The sequence below is a fragment of the Struthio camelus genome, chromosome 14, assembly GCF_040807025.1.
Source record: "Struthio camelus isolate bStrCam1 chromosome 14, bStrCam1.hap1, whole genome shotgun sequence".
Classification (NCBI taxonomy): Eukaryota; Metazoa; Chordata; class Aves; order Struthioniformes; family Struthionidae; genus Struthio; species Struthio camelus.
Genome location: NC_090955.1, coordinates 16,895,618 through 16,920,115, shown reverse-complemented (window position 1 = coordinate 16,920,115; position 24,498 = coordinate 16,895,618). Strand labels below are relative to the sequence as shown.

Genomic DNA, 24,498 nt, shown 5'->3' with positions numbered 1-24,498 from the left:
CAGGTTTCCTGGAAAGGAAATCCCTTTTTCACTTCTGAAATGAACCCCAAAATGGGGAAATCATAGGAAGGTACCTGGGTAATGTTTTTTAGGTTTGGTAATCTATAATTGAATGCTCCCTTATGCACAGCGTAGGCTTTTCATGGAGGAGTCAGTAAAGAAAATTGCTCTGATGATTGAAACACAAGTCCTGGTTTCTCTCCCAAGACTGTACTCGGCTGCTGAACTATATTTTAACTAGTTATCTGGCCGCACTTTAGCAAATCTTTCTGGCATGTCCAGAAAGGGTAACTGAGAAAGGGTAACTACTGGTAGTTTTAAGAATTTTCCATATGCAGAATCTTACTGATTTCTGTTTGATAATGTAACAGAAAACTTGTTACAAAATGTGAAAGAAATAGACTCGTAAAAATGAGGAATGGTTTTCCTTTGTTTTTCTACCTGCTGCTCTTGTTTACAAGGTTTGCTCACATTGGATTAGCGCAAAAATCCTTATTATACTTCCATACATAAAAGTCTGGGAGACAGGCTTTTAAAGTTATGTAAACTGTGTCTTAATGACTGTTTTGGTCTTTTGAGGTCTGATATTTCTCATGCCCCCTGGGTACTTGCCCCAGTTTTATCCATGCTGCATTGTGAGATACTGGACAAGCCAGTTGCTCTTTCTCACTTGTACGTATTGGGAACACTGAGGATTAACCGGGAACTTCAATTGAACCTTGCCATAGAACACCATAGACTGAGAAAATTGTTTTTTATCTGCAGATTGATTATATGCTGTTGTTGTGAGTTGTGTGTGCAAACGCATGCAAACAGCTTTCCACATGTAAAGTTAGATATGCTCTTAAAATATATGTGCCCTGAAATGGTGCACCTCCAACAATAGCTCATTCATAGTTTGTGGTTCATTCTGCGCAAATGCGTATAGATAACTCTCAGCTCCCTTCAGAACAACCAGGACTTGGTAAGCGGTTACTGCTGCAGCAGTGATTTTAGAGCATGTTTACCCTGATGAAAATATATTGGCATTTGTATAAGGAGTGTCATTATAACTGCTAAGTTAAAATCGCTGATCATACTAAGTGTTAAGCAATCATTGCTAGATGATGGTTCAGTCATTAAAATACTTTAAGAGTTTTCTGGCCTTAGTATCAAAATGTTGCAGTGTTACATATGTTTTTTATATTTTTGCCTCCAGAGTTTTAAGGAATTTCTTCCATCAGACTTTTATCCCTTTGGGGACTTTCATTAAAAAAAATAACTCATTTGTATACAATTTATTCATTCTGATATCATCTGTGTAGATCTACTGATATGTCATTTTGTGGATTCAATCTCATTACTACCTTACCTTTTGCATAGCCTTCCAGTTTTCTCATGGCCTACTTCATACTGGTGCTGAGATATTTAAAGCAAAAGTTTTGGTTAAGGAGTATTATATAGAAAATGCACTGTATGGTTGTGCTGTCTACATTCAGTGTACCAAATATTAAATTTTCTTATTATTATGGGGATGTTGAAGCACATAGGCAGACACGAATATACATGCATGCTGTCCAAGGGAAAATATATAGGTGGGTTGTTCACCTTTTTGTGGTGCCACCTCCTGTGGAGAATGTTGCATTGAAAGTGTGCTAAAATGGGACATAGCACTTTTTGAAAGAATAGAGATAACAACTGAAATCGTAAGTAAGGAATAAATTAGTAACTTATCAATCGGTACTTTTCATTTCTGTGCTACCCTCCTTACCAGATTGTCTCAACTGCTACCCATCTTATGCTTCTCTAGCTATTTCTTGTATATGGGGATAAATCTTAGTTTACATTTATTTCACTGAGGAGAAAATGTAATTGAAACACATTGGGATCAATGCAAGCTATATAAGAAGCTATGAATTATTTTTCCAGCCCACTAGGTACTAAGATGGAGGCACTGGTATCTCATGAAATACTAGAATAATTTTTCTTCTAGCGAGTAAGTAAATGTTTCATCATGGAAAGAAAAATATGTTTAATGTTTCTTTTTTCCACTCTATTCATTTCTGTATGAAGAATTTTTTTGGCCCTTCTTTGGCTTTGTTGACTCAGTTTTTAATTAAAAATACTCATCACAGGCATGGTCTTTTGTATTACATGTGTGCAGAGTAGTAATGCAACCGTGGTTTTGATATAAAGGAGTACACACCTGCAGAAGCACATCCTTTTCATACTTAACGAATGAGGGCTGGATTTGTAAAAATGATTTCAGCAGGTCACTAACATGCTGAAGATAGACTCAGTCATTCAATGATTCGTGCGATCACTCAGTCATTTTTTAAGAATCTATTGGAGTTGCTATGAGGTTTACCTGTCAGGATAGTTTGGGGTACTCCTCTTTTTAAATTATAAATGCAAAACATTTATGGTTAAATTAATGAATGTTTCATAACCTTTTAAACGGCAAGATCTTTTAAATTTTTCTAACTACTGTTCTTAGACTATAAGCATATCTCAGGTAAATCAGTGTATTCAAGTTTATTATTTAGTTGGCACAGTTCCCTAGAATTTCAGTGTTTTATTTGAAATATTTTTCTCATGGCTTTCCATCTTTTGGAAGGTAGATGGCTTACCCTCATGCAGCCTGTTGTGATTTGTGGTTCATGATTACTCGCTGGGTTCTTTTGCCTGCATGTGTATATGCAGGAAGCTGACCCGGCTCATTTTTCAGGGCGGATCTGATCTGGGTTCTGCTGGAATTGAAAGTGCTCCAGTTCAGTTCCAGTTCAGGTCAGAAGGGTTTGGTGAGACCAGCTGGGTTCTGATGGGGCAGGATTTTTCACGGTGGAAACGGCACAGGGCTCTGTGCTGATGGACGTTATCTGCTCGCTCTTGCTCATCTGGATCAGCCGAGGCATCAGCAGCGCTTCCAGCTTTTCTCCAGCTCCCGGGCTCTGGCAGCTGGAATTGATGAGCTGGAGAAAAGCCGCAGCACTGCACTACAGACAAGGTGTGAAAGATCTCCCCTGCGAGGTCTGTTGGGAAGGCAGGGGAAGCGCAATGCGGAGCAGAGGATTTAGCAAGGGCTCATGCTAGCATGTTACTGAGCCCTGCGCTGAGACAGGGACCGGGAAGAAGAGGCTGCTGTGCAGACCTCAGTGAACACATACGCTCCTTGTAACGAATTGGCCTTGCTATAAAACCAGATTTTTGTTGAACTGTTTATTCTGAATTGGCAACCAGAAATATTTTTCTAAGTTCAATTTCCATTTTAGTTAAAACTGAGGAGCAATCAATATGAATTCCATTTTGGTTCATCCAAAGATTTGTGATATAAGTGAGTACTGGGGGCAAAACTGTGCCAGGCTGTCCGGCTCTGAGTGTCATTGATGAGAGCTTGTGGCTAACGCTTCATGATACAAAACGTTTGAAAATAAGTATGTGCACATTGGTATCTGATATATCAAAGAGCATTGAAAACAATAGATCTGAGTATTCTGTGATGGATGATGCTTTGATTACTTTTTGGTTATACATACATAAATGTACAGTGAGATTAAATAAAAATCAGAAAGAGTTACTTTCAGAGTTAAAATATTAAAAGAAGTGTAAAACAAGATCTTAGAAAGGATGTTGTGTCTCCTCACAGGAGAATGTCTGCAGGGAACCCCTGCAGGAATTACATCTTTCAAGTACCCTACAGAAACAGTGACTGTGCTGTGTGTGGTTTTGGTTTTGTTTTTTTTGTTAGTTTGTTTTTTGTTAGATAGTAGTAAGGAAGACTACTACAGAGAATTCTGAATATTATCATTGAGCAATTGTTCATCTCCTTTTTAGCTGTTGAGGAGATATGATGTCATTCAGTAAACACTACTTCTGTTGCAGCAGGAAGCTCGTGTTGTGGTTAGGCGCCATATGAAGGTAGTATATGCAACGCTTCAGATTTGCTAAGTAAATGAATCTCATTGGTATTTTTCTAATCTCTTATATCTGACCTGTTATGTAGAAGTTCCTTTTTATTTCCATTGCTTGCAAGCAAAAATTAGTAAATTGTTAAGAAATGTCCCTCACTTTAATTTAAATAAAGATTTGAAAAGAGCTCCTGTATCCAAAATAATGTCTTGAATGTTGAACAACTTTACTTGATTTTGTGTTCTTTTAGAAGTCAGTATCACAATAGGAACTGTAGGATGCTGATCACTTCTGAAAAAATGACCTTCATTTTTTTTCTTTATTAACTAGCAGTTGAGCTCTTCTGATAATTTTGTATCAATCATGGCTGCTGAGGGTTTAAAAAATTCAGTCTTATATTTTTAAATCAGGCTTATTTATTTATGTTTAATCTTTTTTTTGTTTTTTAGTAAAGTGAAATAGCAGATAGCATGGGGTTACAATGAATTATGCAATTCTCAAGCAGTACCTTTTTGTTATCATACTGGAAGAAACACTTAGATTTAGAGATGTTATCTATTATTCCAAAAATACACTTCTTATTTTCTTTTTTCAGCGTCTTGTTGAAGCTGCAGAAGATGCTTACTTGAAACATGAGTTTGATGCTGACCTGCAGGTAATTAGTAATTATTTTCTTAAATATTTGTCATGAGAGTGTACTGTAAAGGTTTATACGATAGCTTACTTGAAGAACTGCTGTGGAAAGCCAAGCGTATGTGTAATAGAAGGATGCTGATTACAGCAAATGGAATTAATGAAGCCTGGCTCAGTACTTTGACAGGTTGTGCATTCAGTGTTTGTGTGTTGGGAGACCTAGCAGGTGGATTTTACTCTTTTAGAGATTTCATTTGAATTCCCTGCATGTCTGTTTAGGTCGAGATTTTTAAACATAGTAATTAGCAGCATGTTTCATTGTTGCAGTGTCCTGGCAAGGAATTGTTCTACAGAGAGCTGAATTTGCAGATGGGGTGGGAGCCCAGAGGGCCCAGCTTGGGATGACCTTGCTTTGTGCAAATGGTTTGTGTCTGGACGTGCGACTAGAGCTGACACTTTTTTTTTATTGTTATTATTACCTAGAAGCCCTTAGAGCCGTACCACCTCTGTCTCAAAAAGTTACTTTTAGGAATAACACGGGGGTGGAGGGGGGGGAAGGGAAGGGAAGCACTGTGGCAACAGACAATTAAAAATGTTTTAAGAGAAAAACCTTTGAGAAAATAAGGCAAATAGTTTTTAAAAAAATTAAAAATAATCTGACTGAACAATAGAAAGTTTAATACAAGTGTTACTTAATACTTAAATGAGTAAATACCTTCCTGCCTTTTTCGAATTCCTGTATCCTTGGTTTCTTGAAGGCCATCTTAGGTGGAGTTTTATTTATTTTGGCTCTAGCTATCTAAATCTAATTTTAAAACTTTCTGCGAATATTAGTCATCTGTCTATTTAAATTTTGAATGTAAAAATTATGGAAAACGGAGACTTCTGTTTCTGTTGACTTCTCCCAATACAAGTATGTAAGAAATCCACAGAACTGTAAGTTCTGTTTACAGAATTTACCATGGTTACTTCCACTAATCAAAAAAAAAATTTTCTTTTCATTAAAAGATGATGCAAATAACTGATTTTTTGCCCAAAGAGAAAAACCTGGGTGAAGTTTTCAGAGCTAAGGATAAAACAACTGGATTTAGAAGGCTGTGATATTGAGAGCAGTGCAGAGTAGAGTAAGGTTAAAATGAGAGCATTGAAAAAGATTATTCATTTTATTGTTGTATTCAGTGAGCGCTGGCTCCTGTATTGAAATGCCTTAGAGCTCTGTTGCCTTCCTGCCTTTTAGAGGTGTGCAGTATTTTGCTTTTTTGAACTTCAATACCTTGAAGGAATAAGACCTATTGTCTAAATAAATCAGAAACAGAAGATGTTTTTTAAAGGTCTACACTAAGTGCTTCTTCACTGCAGGATAGTTCTCACTTTGACAAGGTCCTTCATTTGCTGAGGCTTTGAAGATATTAACACTTTCAGGAAGCCAGTTAAAAGCCATTTGTGTCAGCAGCATTAAGAGGACAATCAAATCTTTGTGTGGAGCTCTGTTGTTTATTACTGTCACGGTCCATTAAAGCTAATCAATTGTTAATCTTGGTTTGAGCGACCCCTTTGCAACCCTTGCTGGGTGATTGTTGTTCTTTATCAAAAATCTCATAATACCATCTGCTCAATACAAAATAATAGCCAGAATGATTTGATAGTGTACATGGAAGTGGAGGGGGGGGGGGCAGAAGGCTTATATAATATACAGTGGATATAATTCTGCTGTCGAAGAAGAATTTGTGGAGTTTCTTTTGTCTTGGCCTAGATGTGGAAGACGGGGTTAAATGCTTTGGATTAGTGGTGTTTGATACAGCACCATCCTGCGCTCTTTGTGCTCAGATATTCTGCAAATAGGAAGCAGATAAAGAAACTGCTTTTGTGTTTTTATTGGTCCAGCATCACCTCTTATGTCTTGAGGAGAGTATAGATAATATTGTGGCAGTGCATAAAAATGATATAAGGGAGAAATAAAATTATATTAATATTTTTATTGACTGTGAAAAAACACTGACTTAAATAACAACTGCAAGAGTTCATCTGTTAGATTGTTAGTGTTCTCTTCAGTAATGCTGAATTTATATTATTCAGTTAGATCAGACTTGGTCCCTTATGGCTATTTTTCTTAGTAACATTTTTGTTTTTATCCTGTGTTATTCTATAGGCATTCTAATCAATATACTGTAATGCTGCGTAATGATCTAAGCAGTCAAGTATCTCTCCCTGGCAATGAATCTATTGGCACCACCGCCAAAAATCATGTAGTTATAAACATAAATAAAACTGCCTGTGAATTGAGAGAAATAAATCAAAGTAGTTGATATGATGTTTAACTCATCAGCATTATATATTGCAAGTTTGAGTAATGGCCAAACTCAGAACTGGAGAGATCTGCCGTTAAAGCTTTAACCTGCAGTATTTGGGCTTGGAGAGTCCTTTGTTTCTCTTCAGGAGTTGAACCAAGAGCTGCAGTCATTGCAAGCTGTGAGGAAATGACCTTCTAAATGTCACTTAAATTTGAACCTTTAAGCCAATCCAGGATGTGTATGGTTTCAAAGCTATTCTATATAGGATGTTATTAAGGTCTGTTTTCAAATTGTTTTTAAGTGGAGCAGAATCTTAATAACAGAATCAAAGCTAGCGCACAGTCAATACCACTTGAATTATTGGATGTTTAGATAGATACCTGTCAGTTGTTTCCTTTTCAGATTGTCGTGCTTTCACTTTATGTATAGGATAGGATAGGTTCAAGTCCCAATCCTTTAAGATAGTTGAGTCTATGTTATGCCACAAAGATAGATTAGGGTTGATCAGTTTTTGGGAAAGTGTCACTTTGTTCTAAAAATACTCTTAAACTTACAAGTATAGTGGGATAAAAAAAGGATAATGTTATAAAGTTGCTTTTCTATGATGTGTTTTTTAGACCCATAACACATGATAAAGTCATACGGAAGAGGTTTCAAAACTACATCAGAGTTAGGTACCCCTCTCCCAGCTTTCACTGCTGTTTACTCCTCATTGCGCTTTGTGGTGCTGAAAATCTCATCCTCACTCACAGAGAATATATTGACTGTGGAAACACCTGATGACATGAGCAAGCATATATTTAAGGATTTTCCAGTGGTTTACCCCGATGAACTTTTTTTTTAATACATATTTGACTGTCTTGGATAGTCTACAAAAGATGTGTTTCCAAAGGTTTAACTGGAAAGCAAAATTAGCAAAGGAGGGCTGGGAAGCAGAATTACTCCAGTCCATAAACTCTACAGTTTGTGGGTCTAATCCTACAACTGCTAATGCTACTAGATAGTTTATTGTTATCTTTCAAGGGGAGTTGCTTGACTTGCTGCAATTTTGAAACTCAAACTCATAGATATAGAGCCTAAATATAGACATAAAAGCATAACTTAAATTGCTGATGCTTTTTAAAATTCTGACCTATATGTTTATCTAGCATAATGATACCATGCAAAAATTTATAATGATGTATTGTTAAATGCTAAAGTATTAAATTAAAATTTAATCAAATAGATGGTAATTACATTGATATCAGTTACTGGAAAATACAAGAACAAGAGATAATTGAGAATAGCTATTCTACATAATCTTATTAATTTCTTATTATAACACATGCATTACTTTCATGTTAGTATTTTAGAAAAGTCTGTTTGCATATTTATTATCTCTGTAATTTTAAATGAGGCACATGATAACTAGATTTACGCTCTATTGGTATTAACATTTTTCTGACTGTTAGAACTATCTAGAGAGAACCACAAGACTCAAGTCTGCTCTTTAGGTGTCCTAAACACGCACAGTTCAAGGGAAATCTGTTGGACTTGCAAGCACTCAGAACCAATCATTCAAATGACTTTCTGAAAGCTGAATTTAAAACAGCAACGGAGCATCTGAATTTTGATGTGTTTCATGGATTAATTATCCAAGGCGCTTTCTGATTCAAAATCACTCTATCTAAATTCCAAGCCTGAAAATCGAACATGAGATCTGACAATTACTTTTTTAAGTAATTTTAGTTATTTTGCAGCCCAAATTACTCTCAACTATATTTGTACGTGTGTAGAAAGTGTACCTGTACCTTATAAGAAAGCATGAGGCAAAGATCCTTAACTAGCACAAGTCTGAGCTGTTTTTGCTGGTCCTGTGCAACTCTTGCCAAAGTAGCTACTATGTCTGGATACATGACAGTTTATTCACTTGTAAACAGAGCTTTCTCCAAGCCTGAGATGCCTCACACGGGACCTGCTCAATGGGTTGGTCACTGTCTCCATTCGATAAGGTTATGTGTGTCCAACTGAAGGCACAATCTGAATATAGCCATGATGCAGAAATGATGTAGGAATGTTGGTGGGACCTGCAGAATTTGTTACTTCTGAATTTTCTGAATAGTTCAAATTTTTCTGTGCTGATCAAGTGTTAAGGAAGATCAAGGAAAAACAGTTAACATAGAATTCCCCACTGCTGTTAAAACAAAAGCAAATCCCAAACTCTTAAGAATTACAGTGCAATTTGAGGGCAAAGATTAAGGAAAAAACACAATAAAAGTTTCCATCTTATCTACCCTTTAAAAGCATATGTCTAGTGAATCAGAACCACAAGGCAGAACAGGACACACTTATCTTAAGCATCAAGTAGAGTCTTTATTCTGTTTTAATTTTTCCTCTGTTAAATAAACTTTTTCAGTAGATGCATCTGTATCCGTTTCTGAACGGAAAGAGTAAAGAAAGAAAAAAGCTCCAGTAAGGACTTTGTGGCTGCTCTAATACTAGGACTGTACCAAACTGACTTCACCATTTTTAGCTCTAAGGAGAAACCCTTTCATTGAAAAGCACTTTAACTCTACTATTTAGTTTTTGACACTGGGAAAAGAAAAGGCTATAGGACTGTAAAGAAGTCAATGAATTTCAGATGATACTGGTTAAAAATTCTCCAGAACTGATGAGCATATAAAATAACCTGCAGAGCAAGACCTTCACATCACTTTCACACTGCATGCAACAGAGGGATTGAGTATCAGAAAAGTGATGTACAGAGAAAGAGGGGCCATGGATCTCTTTGGGTTATTTTAATCTCCAAGCTTTTATCTGTTTTGTTGCCTCTGGTAACTGAGCAGAAAAAGAGAAGAAACTTTTATGGGGCCCCTATTTTTTAGGGCGAATCATATTAATTAGCTTTTTAGCTTTGGAGTTTTGTAGGATTTCATTGAAGAAAGGAGGGAAAATTGTTGTTTTTTAAGGCAATTTACTTTCAGCAGATACATTTCTATCACTTTTGCCTCTTCAACTCATTTATCTTTCTAAGAATTTCTAAATCCTCTGAATACAAACAAATCAAATGTAAGTAGTTCTATAACTATTTTAGTTTTATTGTTTGTGTTCATAAATTCTGTTAACAAGAAGTGAGTTGAACAGTTAAGCACAGACATGCATGGATTTTTAACTCATTGTCTCAGAAGCAGAGATGCAGGAGATGATTTTTCAAAGTCATAATGGCTTCTCTGCTGGTAAATTATTGTTTGGCACTTTGGTGCCATTTTGTCCTATGTAAAGGATCTACCAAAAGAACAGTAATGTTCTGCCTGTATAGTTCAGTAGCTATCCTATTTGACATGGGGCTCAACAGCAAAGGAACTGGCAGCTATGGTTGGAATTTGCTATTCGAAATAGTGTGCTCTTCTTCTGAGAACGTTTGCCACAGAGTTGCAGAGATGCATTTTTAGACTGCGGCTCTAGGACTAGTTCTTCTGGTACCTTAACAAGTTAAACTTATTAAACAGCTCTCAGAAGGAATTTTCATACAATTCTGGGCTTGTTCTCCCGTACCTCTCTCAAGGTGAGGTTGGCCATACTTCAGTGCTTGCACAGAGTTAGGCTCAACATACAGATTATGTTTTGATTCTTGCGTGTTGGGGAGAGTTTTCGTCTCCTCCATCCTCTTATTAAAATGTACTGCAGGTTCTCATCCTTCGTGGTCATTTGTCTGAGGATAGACATAAATATGTTTGAGTAATTACTCCTGAAAGGAGGAGTTGGTTTAGGTGATTAGAATATACACCACAAATCATGCTGTTATAGTAACTTCTGCATAGCTTGTTAGTTTAGTTATCTTTTGACTTATATTTTGTCAAATGTACCAAAATGATCAGATATACTCATTATAAATTCAGCTCTACTCCATCAAGTACAACATAGCACTGTTGCCTGGTGATGTTTACGTTAAATAATTACAGAAGTCTGAAACATAGAATTGTCAAAGAATCATATGACAGAGCAGATAATTTTGTCATCCCAAGATTTTTCTATTTATATTTATTTGTCCTTTTATTGTGCTTGCTTGCTACCAGAAATGAGAAGGAAGTAGTTTTCTGATCTTGCGAGTGTTCTCAAAATCTCAAGTTCTCCTATGAAGCATTGAGATATCCCGAAGCTTTTCTGGAGCACAAGAAACCTCCTCTTCACAGCCACTCATAATTGAGTAGGTGGGAATCTCAGTTAGGATGTGAGAAGCCTGTTCCAGTTGCTTCTCTAGTGAATTTTAAATTATTTATATGATGTGAAACAACTATAACAGATGAGAAAGTGAGACGCTCGGGTCAAAAAAACCTGATGGATGGGGCAGTCGCTTTGGATCTCAGAGGCCCTAATTTGAGTTCCTGTTCTGCTCGATTCAGACTGTAGATTTGAACTTGCAGAGTAGGTCTCTCTCTTCCTAGCATGGTTCTACAAAAAGAGATGTATTTTCCCAAACTAGAAAGAATCACAGGTCAGGTCTAACAGCAATAGCAAGATAGAATAGAAAGTATTTACATACCTATAAGTATGTTTAAAATTTCCCATTCTCACACTCAAATCATTAAGTATTTCCAGTTTGCATTTTTGTAAGCACCTGTAGAGACATGCTTAAAAAAATAGAAGCTTTGATTCTTACTTATTTACGTAATTTCACAGGCTGAGTAAAACACAAGTTCCCTTTAGAATAGTGATGAAAATCGGTGTTTGCAACACTGAATCCTTTCTTAAATAGTTACCTTGGGGAAAAAAAAAAAAACAAACCCTGAGCAGTGCAATTCTAACAGAGCATGAGTAAACCAGTATTGTTCAGATACAAGGATAATGATGTACAGGAAAGAGCCAAATTAAACAAAAATGTTTGCTTTCGAGCAGCAATAAAAAAAAAAAAAAGAGAGAGAGACACACACACGTTATCAGACAAACTTTTAGCAGCAAATCAATTATAGTACTTTTATGCTGCAAACTTAATATGGTGATGTTATCAGTCTTAAAATCAGATCGAAGCTTGTCATACCAAGTTGGGAGTCGCAGTAAACTTGGAAGATCTTTGCTTCAGGCTTCAAAAGTCTCCTCTTTCCAAACGGCAGCATTCCTTCCAAAAAGGCCCAAGGCAGAATCGCTTCTGCGGGTGTGACTGCTGTTCTGTGCCGGGAAATAGCATGTGGTCCTGCTGAGAAAAGCAGCTCTTCCCCTGCCTCTCCAAGCAGGCGGTCCCTTGGGAAGATGGGCACGGCCTGGCCTGCAGGGCCAGTGGGCTGGACAGGGAAAGCCCAAACTGGCAGAAGACGCTAAAGGGAAGCTTTAGGGGAAACTGAGGTTCATGAAAGGACAACCGTGGAGGATGCAGCAGCCTGGGCTCAGTGCAGCGGGAGGTGGGGTGACAAAAGACTTTAGGGTGCAGAAAGGAAGGCCAGAGACAGAGAAACAAATACGTGAATAATGTCTAAAGCCAAAGCTGTTAAGTGTTATATTGTTGTGTTTCAAGGGTACCGACTCTAACCTCTTCCTAAGTCTCTAAAAACCTTTACCTTTGCTTGGTGAGGCTAAACGGAGAGACCACTCTCAGCTACCTTTTTTCCCCCTTTTCTCCACTGTCTTCTGTGTCAGATTAAACAATTACAGAAACAGTAAGAAACTGTCTGACATAAATGTTATCTTCTCGAAAGAAACCCTCAGAGTAGGAGTAGGTAACACTCGCATGCAATTTAAAACCCGGATCCCGAGAGCTTTGGCAGAAGGACTGAGCGCAGGGAGCGAAGGAGCAACGCTGCGCAGACGGTGAGGAGAGATGTCGGCGTTCCTGCAAAACATACGCTGCTTGAGATCGCCTTAAAGCTCAGAGAAACTTGTGTCGTCATAATCACAGCAGACAGAGGTGGTGTCTGTTCAAAAATGTGTCTCCAGTAGGCCTTCATGGGTCTATCAGTTTCCAGTTCTAAGAAACTGGGAAAGCAAGTAAGGAACCAGAAAGGGAGAAAAGGAGAAATGGCCACGCGAGATGAAATTACAGGGTTGTCAACGCTTAATGTTTGGAGTATTGGTGGTGGCAAGCAGGAGTTTGAGATTAAATGTTTATTTCATAGTGTACAGTATTTGTATCAGTTTTTGAGACTAGTGTCCTAGAAACTGGGTGGGTGTTCATCTCTCCCTTAGAAAAAAAGGAGCGTGCGTCAGCTTGTGAAAGCTCTTCCTCACTAGCTTTTAACGTTTTATTGCAGAAAGTATCAGCTACTCGGTGGTTTGAGCCCCGAGCCCTGCGCGCTTTGCCTGGCTCGCGGCAGCCGCCGTGGCGGGTCGGCCGCGCTCAGGCGTTGGCGTGTTCCTGTCCAGGTCTCTGCAAATGCTTTAGCAAACCGCTCGCCTGCGATTAAGCAACGTCGAAGGAAAATGACAGTTCGGAGGATGTTGATCCTATCAAGTTTCATTTTGAAAAAACGCTGCCGTGACTTAGCTCTCCGTGTCGGCAGCCGGTCGGCGCCTGGCAGGCAGCGCGGGGCGGGCGGGTGGCAGAGGCTGCTGGCTCTGCCAGAAGGCGCGCGGCCCTTTCGACTGCCGAAGCTGCTTCTCTGGTACCGCGTGCTTTGTCAGGATTGCATGCTTTCTAGCTGCCTGGAAAGTACGTTTTAAAGAACCTATTTTAAACATCTCTTTAATTGTGCGTGTCCTCATGTGTATTTCGCATTTACATTTAGATTCTGGTATGTGGAAAGGACTAGGCGCTAAGATGCTTAGAGGAGCAGGCAGCGTTGGAGTTAATGTTTTTATTTATAAGGCTCATTGGTCAATGATACTGAGCTCCCCTCCAGGAAAAAAAGTCCTTAATTCACTCTTGCAAAATTCAATGCCCTATTGTTCTCACTTTTCTGAAGTCACTGTTTATAACATTGCTCTCCTTTCCCCTCTGAGGAATAATATAATTTATTGGAGCAGTTCATTCATAGTCTGTGTGATATCTATCTTTTGGGACAGAGATACCTTTTGCATGATGTACACACTGTTAGCTTCAAACTCTTCCTGTTTGCTTTATGTGAAAGGGTTTGTAATCAGGAATATTTATGCATCCTGGTACCCAATTGTGCTGTGCTTGCTGTTTTCTGCTCTTCGTAGAAAATTAAACTTTTTTCCTTTTTGGCTCACGCCTACCTAAAAAGCAAAAGATTTTAGAATATTACCCTATGGATTTATGATTACTAGGCAGATAGCCAGTAATAAGCAGTGATATCTGATACTTCAGTCCAGACATACTCTGCTTTTTTTCCACCTTTTTCCTATTATCTTTAGGTTTAATAAACTATAAATGGGTGAAATAAATAGCAGACCATCTTTTCTCTTCTTGCGCTGCCTTTTTTTTTTTTTTCTTTTTTGGAGGTGGTTGGTGATGAGATTAAGTTAAAGGTCTTACAAAGGTCTTATATCCTTCCAACCTGGTATTTAGGTATAGGCAAATTATTGAAAAGGGGTGAAATAATCTAGGGCTATTCATTTTTGTGGGAAGGCAGCTTTTTTGTTATACAAATATCACCTTCAGTGGGGAAAATTAATATATTAGATAAAGATTGAATGAATATATATGAGAAAGGCAAGATAGAAGTTACAAAGCAATTCATTGCTTTAGGTGAAGTCACATTTCTGACTCGTACAGCATGAAAGTGAGTAAATCGTAGATGATCATAGAAGAAATATTTTCAGAGTATTATACATACTGCTTATTGTAGGAAAAAGTTATTTTCTTGCCTTTCACTTACAAGAAAGATACGGAGTGAAAAACAGCTGCATTCATACCTTAACATTTCAATTGCATGATATTGTTTCTTTGTTTCTGAATCTCACATAATTGCCGACTACAAAATTAAAATACCAAGCTCATTATTTCAATCTTAAGATACAACTTGCTTTACTTATGCTTTGTCTCCAATTGTAGTATCTGTACGTTGAGCTTCATTAACTTGAAACAGAAGGAGCGCCTGCTTTTGTGTTGAAGTTAATTAAAGCTGGTAATGATTATTGTCTGAAAATTTTCTGGGTTCAAGTAGGTTATTTTGCTTCCACCACTACTTTCACGCATCATTTCATTGGTCATGTGGTTGAACGATCCATAATATACAGGATTTGTCTAAATTCGGTGAACTATGATTTTTTTTATCATAAAAATACATTTGCATATTTGTGTAATAGCTAGTTGAAACCTTCTATTTTTGAAATGATCACTGGTGACTTTTAAACTCAGATTTTGTGAAACTAATTTGGAAAAATAAAAATGATCTTTTGAATAACAGGTAATAGCACAAAATATTGAAAAGGCAGATCAATGTCAAGGGCCACAATTATGGGCTGTCAAGTCTTTTTAATGTAAAAATGAAGTTTGCAAAAGATGATAATTCCGTGATGACATGTAAAAACTTCATATTTAAAACTACAGGCTTCCAAGCTAATCTCTACATACCAGTGTAGTTTTGAATGTGACTGGTCATATGAAATAATTATGCGTATTTATATGCATGTAGAGTTTAGTATTAATGTTTTAATCATTTTTTTTCAATGCTCTGCATTCCAACCCTATGTATTTTGCCTGATATGCAAATCTTTATCACTCGTTTTGTGGGTCAAGGTATAGTAGGTGTCCTGTTAAAGATAATTCTCTGGTAAAGAGCATTTCTAAGATCAGGCCCAGGGGTGTTGCAACAAAACACACCCGATAAAGAGATAAACAGAGGATAAAAAATACAGGATGTACTTGCCTATGGGAAAAGTTTGAAAAAAACCTGATGGTACTTTCCTTGAAAATTCATAGTGGCCAAATTTCAATAATTGTTTTGTTCGCCGTTCATTTAAAAAAAAAAAACAGTAGCATTACAATAAAATTAATGTTTTCATGTTGTATTTAAAGTTGAAATATGAAATATGCAAAACTAACTGCTATATAGCTAAAACTTTCAAACTATTCAACTTGGGTGTTTAAGTTAGCTTTTGGAGCATGTGTTCAGAGAAATATCACTGTGGGTCCAAAATGTGCCTGTTAAAGGTATGAGTGAATTTTTTTTGAATATGCTGTGTCTACGTGAGGTTCCTGTTGACAAGGCCAGCTCAAGTGCTTTCAGCACTATATGCAAAACTGAATTTTGCAGCAAAAAAGGGGAGAGTTGGGATATGCGTATGGTATGTTGGAAGGGATGGTGAAGGTTGTGGGCAGAGGGCTGGCAAAGAGCAGCCGGTTGGTGATGGAGTGAGGAGGGCTGGTACAGCTGGTAGGGCTGCAGGCTTGTGATGGGTTTGTGATTTTTAAATGGGTTTATGGAACTGTGATTAGGTAAAATGGTGTGAAAAGAGGTCACCTGAGGTTAGCCATTCTAACTGGGGCAGGCTGGGTCGTATTTTTCACAAGACCAGTTGCCACTTCAGATCCCTGCGATCCTTGTCCTGACTCAAGCATTGCATCTTTGAGTGCATTCACGTAGTACTTAGGGAGCCAGTTTTACTTTGCTGTTAGTTTCCTGCAAACACTTAAGCAAATTAATAGTCCCATAGAGTATAGCATCACTAATTAACGATGGAGATAGGGATGTTCAAAGATGAGCTAAGTGCTCACCTCTCACTGAAAGGCTAAATTCTGTTTTGCCTTTTGAAAATTGTCCTCATTTTTACTGAAAAATTCCCTTACAGGTAAATGGCTATTGAAGTACTTCTTAGAAGTCAAGTGATTATTTTTTTTCCTATACTGACCCAAATTTCCAGGCTTAATTAGCTGTAAAAGCGTCAGTGATGTGAAGGACATAGTAAAAAGGCAAAACAGAAGACAGCAGTGTTGTGAAAAATACTTAGCTCTACACCTTCCCCACTGCACTCCGGCCTCCAGGACTGGAAGCTACTATTGATTTTATGGGATCTCTGTTCTAGGGGATCTATTACAGATTACAGAAGAGAAAATCTTTTGAAGATCAGTTGAAATTTAGAAAATAAAAGTTTAAAGGTTGTACTATAAAATACTTGACACTCAAAATGTTCATCGTTTTGGTACAAGTTCTGCACCAGATTCCACAGAAAAGCAGCTCATTAGCATAGATAAATAAAAGATTTTTTTCCTCATGGTCTTTTGGTAAATACCTTGTTATATATTTCATCCAAATAACGTCTTCATGGCTGACCTTTCTACGGTCCTGGCAGTGCCAGCATTCCTCTGGAGTGGGAATTGCCAGGCTTGTGGAGAAATGAAATGGTAATTAAGGAGATTCTGCTGAAAGAACGCAACGAACAATATGCAATGGAAACAAAGCAGCTTTAGACAAAGGCTCTTTGCAATCTTCGCTGAAGGCTGGTAATGCAGCTTTTACACCTCGCTTGCTTTCACTTTAATCAAAAGGTAATAAATTCAGTAGCAGTTGGAGCTGGGTGTAACAAAAACTATGCAGCCCATGTAGGTTTTTTCCTTCGTCTGCTGGTGTGTGTGTGTGTGTGTGTGTTTTTTTTTTTTGGTGATGTTTCCTATCCCAACATAAGCTTTTGTCTCTCATCTTTCTGTCTGCCCTTCGCATATTAGATGTTCAAGTTGGGAGGGGGGGGATCACTGTTAAGGAATCAGAGTTGTCAAGTCCAGAGTGAGCCAACTGATTCATTTATAATGTCCTACGTGTGTAAATTATACCTACTGTACTTGTGTAAATCACAGGTGACTTTGGTATATCAGGGTAAATCTGGACAGAGACACAAATAGAGAATTTATCAGCTGCATAATGCTTTCAGCTGTTGTCTTAGCCTTTCTCTTCAGGCTGAAGTTCGGTTCTACTTTTGACTGATAAAACATGTTTTCAGTGACATCCTCCTGTGCGCAACTGAGGATGCTTTGGTGGTTTCATTATCTTTTCCAGTGGTTGCTTAACTCCTTGCAGTACATATGTACATTCACCCCACCGTGTACAGACGTGTGTATGTTCCTGTTTCCAGGTAATTCTGGATGCTTCCTTGTGAATTTGGTGAGTGTTGCACTTCTGCCTGTGTGTAAGTGAACTCCAGAAGGACAGTATAAAGCTGTTGTATTTTCTGCATTGGACTTTATAGTGTCATAAACAGTGACATCATGGTATATACACACAAATCTATAATGGTGAATACAGCAAATGCAATCTTGGGTGCTGGCTGGAAAATGTATGCTCCAGGCGCAGATTTAATAGAAACTTTCATATCCCATTCTTGGAAGAGAAAAACAGCATTTTTGTCTATTTTGACTTCTGCATTAATAAAATGAGGTCAGGAAATCTGTTAAAGTTTATCTTTAAAAATGTTTTCAACCCAACCATCTTATTTTAAAAATCATTTCCTTTTGTTATCTGCACATTTAAGTAGATTGTGTTCCCTCATGATTGATTCTCTGAAGGAAAGCATTAGCAGATTCCTGTAATTGATTATACTGTAATGATACATAATGGCAAGTTCTGTTTTCCATTATTGTTACCCTACATGCTGAACTGTAACTGCCTTGATACCAGAATGTATATTGATATACAATTGATTTAGTAACATTTTACTGATTGAACTGTCTTTCATTAACTAAAAACATGCCTCCGTGTCTTTAGCAAAAGTGATAATTCATGCATTCAGGACAGATATCCTACAAGTCTCTACAGATGGTCAGGTCAGCTCCTTCAGTGTCTAGGAGCTGGCAAAAGACAGTGTTGCCAGAGATCAGTGCAATCGTATTGTATCTAAGTTTTGTGGGTAATTACAGCTAGGAGTAGACTTTTTTATTTTTGCAACATTTTTAAATGTTTCACTTTAATTATGTTTTTTTCTTTTTGATTGTACTGTCTCAACAAATTATCCTCTCATTCTCCTTCCCTGCAAAGCTCCTTGATGGCAATGAAGGTGGTTGATGATCTGAAAGTGTTGCTTATCTTCTTGATCAGTATTATGTAATTATTTACTGGTGTCTCCTATCTGTACTCATCTCTCAGCTTGTGTTTAGCTTGAAAATTCTAGAGCAAGGATTACTTTGTGCGCGTGTTCACGTGTGTGTGTGTGTGTGTGTGTGTAGTAGCAGTGAGCACATTTGGGTCTTGTTCCATGCCTCCGACTCCTCCTTGCTATTTACTTAAATAAATAGTACAATTCAATTGCCACTTAGCAGTACTGTTTAACTCTGGGACTTATGACCCATTCCAACGCAAAGGTTACAAGGAAGGATTGATAAGTGTTCTAGCATGTATAGCTGGCCTACATGAAAAATATAATGCTAACTTAAAATTTGAGTTTTGTGAGCATGTTAAAAAGGCACGTTGCTGTTTTCTTCTAAAGACTCAAGGGCTGAATATAGGAAATTTAATAGCTAGAACAATATAATAACATGGAATTGGTGACATATATTAGAAGTAGATACGTAGTGACTCAGGCTTCAGAGTTGCCTGTATTTCAAACGTTCTTTACTGAGAATAGGATTGTCCTTAAAGCTTAAGATTCTGACAAGTTGTAGCAACAAATCTTGTTGTTCTGTTTTGTAAGTTAGCAGCTATGTTACTGAAACTGTAGAAACTATTTAGGTGATAGGACCCCCCCCCTTACTCCTTTTCAGAATCCTTTGTTTTCCAGGGATTTAGATTCAAGCTTTTACAACATTAGCCATATTAAGCTAGTGAGCTTTCTGAACCATAAGTTTATAAACAAAGGAATTGCTGTTTGGGCTCTGTGGATATCAATGTTTGGCAGACCCAAGGTCCTGTCAAAAAATCTGCAATGATTTTAAATTTCAATTTTAAAACTGAAAATAAAAATAATCACTTTTTAGGTATCTAGTTAGTATGGCAAATCGAACTCTAAAAATAAAAATTACCACCACACAAAGATTTTGTTTTATTGCCTATGTTTACATTGTTCTTTTTTTTACATCTTAAATTATGACATATATCTGTATTAACTTTGAATACTTCAATTCTGTTAAATATTAGTTAAATATAAATATTAACTTAATGGTTTTGTGTATGACTGATTGCAATTCAAATCTTCCTTGCAGGCTGTTCTGAACTGATAGTAATAGCAGCATCTGTAGCATTCGTGTTCATTATCATAGGCAGAAACAGTAATATCAATTAATATGTACTTCTGATTGTTTGTTTTTTATGTGCAGTGACTAGAATATAATTTTTTTTTTACTATCATAGGGAAAACAGCTTCAAAAAGATATGAACCCAAATACAAAGCAGATTAAGTTGCTTTATAGCTTATTTGGTGATATTATTTGAAAAATCAGGAATGTCTGTAGTATTTCATACTAATTTTGGAATATAATCCACAATTTCATTTATTCCCTCTTTATTTGCTATTCTAGAGGAACGATTTCTGAACTATGAAGTGAAATTAATGCTATACTGCTGTGTGTTTTCAACTCAACCCCCACACCCCAAAAGCAACCTGTAAACGTTTCCTTAATTTAAAAAGTACAAGCTCCTCCATAGTTACGCATAGACAATGTTAGTTTTTTCTAGCTAAAAAGTGGTTAATAGTATGTAATTAAAATAGAAGCAGGATCACATACTCATCAAGATTCCCTAATACCATAATGCTGTACCCCTTCCTCAGCAAAAAAAGTGATGTTGCCCTGGGGGATCTGACTGACTCTCAGGAAATCTCTTCCTACAAATATATTGTCTCCTCTCTTGAGGAATTCCCCAAACTTCCAGGTGGAGAACTTATTTCTAATATTTTCACAGTAAAAATAAGCCATTCATAAAACAGCATTAAGTGAATTCTTGAAAATGTCACCAAACATATATTTGAGGTATGAAAATTCATAGGTCATGGTATATTATTACTGTTTTTAGTTGTGAATCAGTGGAAACCAAACGTGCATACATAAAGAACAGATCTCTCTGAATCGAATAGCTGTACTAAACATTTTCTTCGAGGTTGTGTTCAATTTTGCCTTGTCAGATCTAAAATTTTTTCCCCATCTACTTGCTTCTAAGCAAAGTTGCTAACAAAGTACAGTTAAACAAAGAACAATATCCCTCTATTTATGTCTTTAAAAGTTTTTTTCAAGTTTTGCTAGCAAGATACTCGCCAGATACTCGGTTATAGTCCAGACGATTGTAATGAATACTGTAGAAAAGCAGGTCTGGAACATATCCCAGCTGTTCAATGGGAATAAGGACCATAACGTTACTAGCCACTAGATGCCACTCTTGTTTCATCCCAGGACAAGCCTGAGAGTATTTATGATTGTTTAAAAAACCCAGCTATGCCCTCCCACTCCCAAACCCCTTTAAAGATGTTCCTGTGGTACTTTAGCTATCTTGAATTTTTTTAAATTAAAGTTTCAGTATGACCCTATTGTTTATAGTAGTCTTTTCTGCCTCAATAATTTTACGCTTGTTTATAAATATTTCAAAACTATCCCTAGAAAATTTTTTTGTCACATGCCTCTTGCATAGCGACATTGTGTTATGTCTCATTTTTATTTTTGGGTGGGACTCGCAAGCTTTGGCATGTGTATTCATCTGCTTTTCTGACTGATTTTGCAGGTCCTTATGCTGCAATAAGCTCTAAATTTAGTTCTTTAATTCTACAAAGTATCTCATCCCTATGTTTTTTCTATATAAAGAGTAGGACTCTCTTAAGTGTACTAGTTTCTTATGCATTCAGGTTTTACGAGTGGCAACCACTGTATTACAGTTGGCATGATGTTTTCGTTCTAGTTGCTTGTCTGCATATTCTTATCTCCTAGTTCACATCTTTCAGGCTTTTGTTAGCCAGTTAGTTGGTGAAGAATAACTATAAAAATGCTCATGCTGTTTGCAACAAAACAGAAAAAGCTTTTTTTTAAAAAAAAAAAAAAACCAAAAAGACAATTTCCCTATAACATTCAGCATAACACAATTCTAGGTTTCATCAACACAAGGATGAGATGACACAACTGAGATACAACTGAGAACGTGGTCTGGATAGTACATTTGAATTTCTTTATTAAATCTCATAAAAGGAACTGTTATATTATTATTAAAATAGTAGGGTTTTCTTCCAAATGCATCTGAATAAAGAAAAAAATCTTCTAAAGAAAATATAGTGCAGATTTGAAGATTTGTATAAGAATCATTCCTTTTTGCATCTTATAAATCATGTGGAATATAATGATTGATTGTTCCTAGAAACATGTTTTCATATTCTGGAATTTCTTTTAAAATTATAACTCAAAATTCAATAAGAAAATTTGCCTGCCCTAAACTTGCCTGTCTCAGAAGGAAAGCAAATCCAAAAGGAAATTATTATTATGTCAGTAACATTGGACAAACAAGCCTTCAAATGTCTAAAAACATCAAAGGTAGGATTGAATATGTTCCCTTTTGTTGGTAAGACTAATCTGTTCTTTTTTGTTCGTTTGAATTATGGTATAGCCTTTAATTATGTGATTTTTATGCTGTTTTCCATATAGCATCAAATATTTTTATTGCAACTTTAAATGTATATGCGAGAGAGCTTCTGGTAGTGTAAACTATTTATATGCCAGCCAGAGTCAATGAAAGTCACTGACTTGAGAGATACGCAGTATATGCTTTTGTAAGTAACCTGCAACAACCTGTGTGAAACAAAACTGAGTAACCACGAAGAATTACAGGCATACAAAGACCTTCTGCATTTTCAATTAAGTTTGATTTAGATTTGTCTGAGTACTCTCCAGTTTATTTGGGGAGTGTACCATGAATTAGGATAGAAACACGGAGGAAACATCCATTGACAAAGCTAGATTCTTAGAGGCATGCATAAAGCTCATCCGGATCGTCAGTGAGGCTCCGTATAGAGAAATGTGATCGGAGGCTCAAAATATGTAAGTATGGGAAAAAGACCTTGGTGCATAAAGATGTTTCAGTAAAAATGAGACTGGATTATTTAAAGAAAAGGAGAGCTCTCTTTTTAGAGAGTTTGTAGATTGTGTGCACAAAAAAGTTATTATTCTGTTCTTGTCAAAAAAAAATATAAGAAAAAGAAACAAAACAAACCAGTGGTTTATGCAGTTAACAGCTACACTGCATGCAGACCAAAGTGCAGAGCTGAGGGGCTGCATGTGGAACCTTAACTTTATTGCTTCCATGTCTCTGAATAATAACTGCGCAACTTGAAAGTTCCCTTTTTGTCATTTGAAATGGAATGATTTAATTTATTTAAGTTTCTGTGATGAACACTTAATGCCTTACACATGTAGGGCAGAGTATAGTCCGTGACTCAGCGCTCACGTCTAGTGACTGCAGCTTGCCTGCAGTTCTGCAGTGAGGGAGCTTTTTGTGGTCATGAGCAAACGCTGACCTCTCTGTTTGTATATGCTGTCTTGACCATGCAGTTGTTGAAGGGCAGGTCGAGAGGATGTGGTTAAATTAAGCTGCAATTTTATTAAGTCATTTGGGACCACAGCAGGTATTAAAGGTCACTCTAGATTCATTGCCTGCTGCTTGCAGATCTTCCCCTTGACGGTATATTCTCGATAAGTTCACCATTCCTTCCTTTTTCTATGAGTATTTAAGCGGAGGTGGTGAAAGAGCGTCGTCTTTAAAGAAAGCTTTCACCTTAGTTTATCTGGAGAAAATGTCTCTTATAAAGCCATATTTGCTCACCCAAATGGGAGGCAGTGTTTAGCGTGTTTCTCCCCAAGGGGAGGTGCTAGACGGGCAGCGATTCCTGCTGTCGGGAGTGCTTCTGCTCGCGCGGGTGGAGGTCTGCGTCACGGTTTTGGCGGATGCAGTTTTTGCTCAAGTACCCCCGTCCGTAGGAAGGGCAGGGCGCAGCCGAGCCCCTGCTCCCTGCCGCGGCCTGCCTTGCGGCTGGCAGCGCCCCGAGCGGACGCCATGGGGGTTGGCGTGGGGCGGCTGCACCGAGGAGGGGGAGACCAGCTGCCCGGCGCGCAGCCGGCCCAGGGGCGGCCTGGCAGCGGGCGCCTCGGCCCTTGGCCCAGGTGGGGCTGAGCGCTGCTGCCTGGCCCGCAGCAGCCCCTCTGCCGTGGTGGTGTGCTACGGTTTGGAAACCGCCTATGCCTACTCCTGTTCTTAAAACATCCAGGTGTCCAGGACAGCTTGTCCATCTGCGGTGAGGGAGGATTCTCTGAGTAATTTCTCTCCCCCTTGGTGCACGGGATGTTGCCCATCTGAGGGAGCTTCTAGTCTGGCAAGAAGTCTGGGCCTTGCTGATGCTACCTTCCTCCTCCTCTCATGATCTACAAAGAGAGGGGACAGACCTTGGCACAGGCGTTTCCAATCCTATATTTTCCGTGCAAAGCCCTGTAATGTTTCTTGCGGTCTGGAGAAGTGAAGATGCAGGACGGTGGCTGGTAGGCAGCAGGAGGGGGCGAGTCGCGTGCAGGGTACGATCTGCGCCGGAGCGTCGTACAGCGACCCGAGGACGGGCTTCCAGGAGGCCACGTCTGGTTTTACCTTGGGGTGGACGTTAGACAGGTTGTGTGTGGGTGCGTGGGTGGGCTGTAGGTGCGCACAGGGGTATGAGGAGTGAGGAGACTGCGCTGTGCAAGGGCAAAAGGACGTCCATTGGCTGGTCATGTTGCTCGCCCTAACTGTCTAGTTTTTTCCCCCTCCCCTCAGAATATTAAGTCCGAACGCTGCTCTCGGGTGTAAAAGGGCAGCCGTTTCGAAGGAAATTACCTGTAATCCAATAAAGCCTGCTCTAAGGCTTAGAATTTGCGGTAAGCATAATCTTGTAT

At 38.0% G+C, this 24,498-nt stretch overlaps 1 protein-coding gene across 3 annotated transcripts in view; it reads left to right on the top strand.

Moving 5' to 3' along the window:
- CACNA2D3 (calcium voltage-gated channel auxiliary subunit alpha2delta 3) overlaps nucleotides 1-24,498 on the top strand; it is a 476,420-nt gene that overhangs the window by 141,249 nt on the left and 310,673 nt on the right. For all 3 annotated transcript variants that reach the window (XR_696027.2, XM_068907198.1, XM_068907199.1), the window contains exon 4: nucleotides 4,484-4,543. Coding sequence is in view for 2 of the 3 variants with exons in the window: in XM_068907198.1 (XP_068763299.1) it covers nucleotides 4,484-4,543 (60 nt within the window). In the remaining variant the exon portion in view is untranslated. The remainder of the gene's footprint in view (nucleotides 1-4,483; nucleotides 4,544-24,498) is intronic.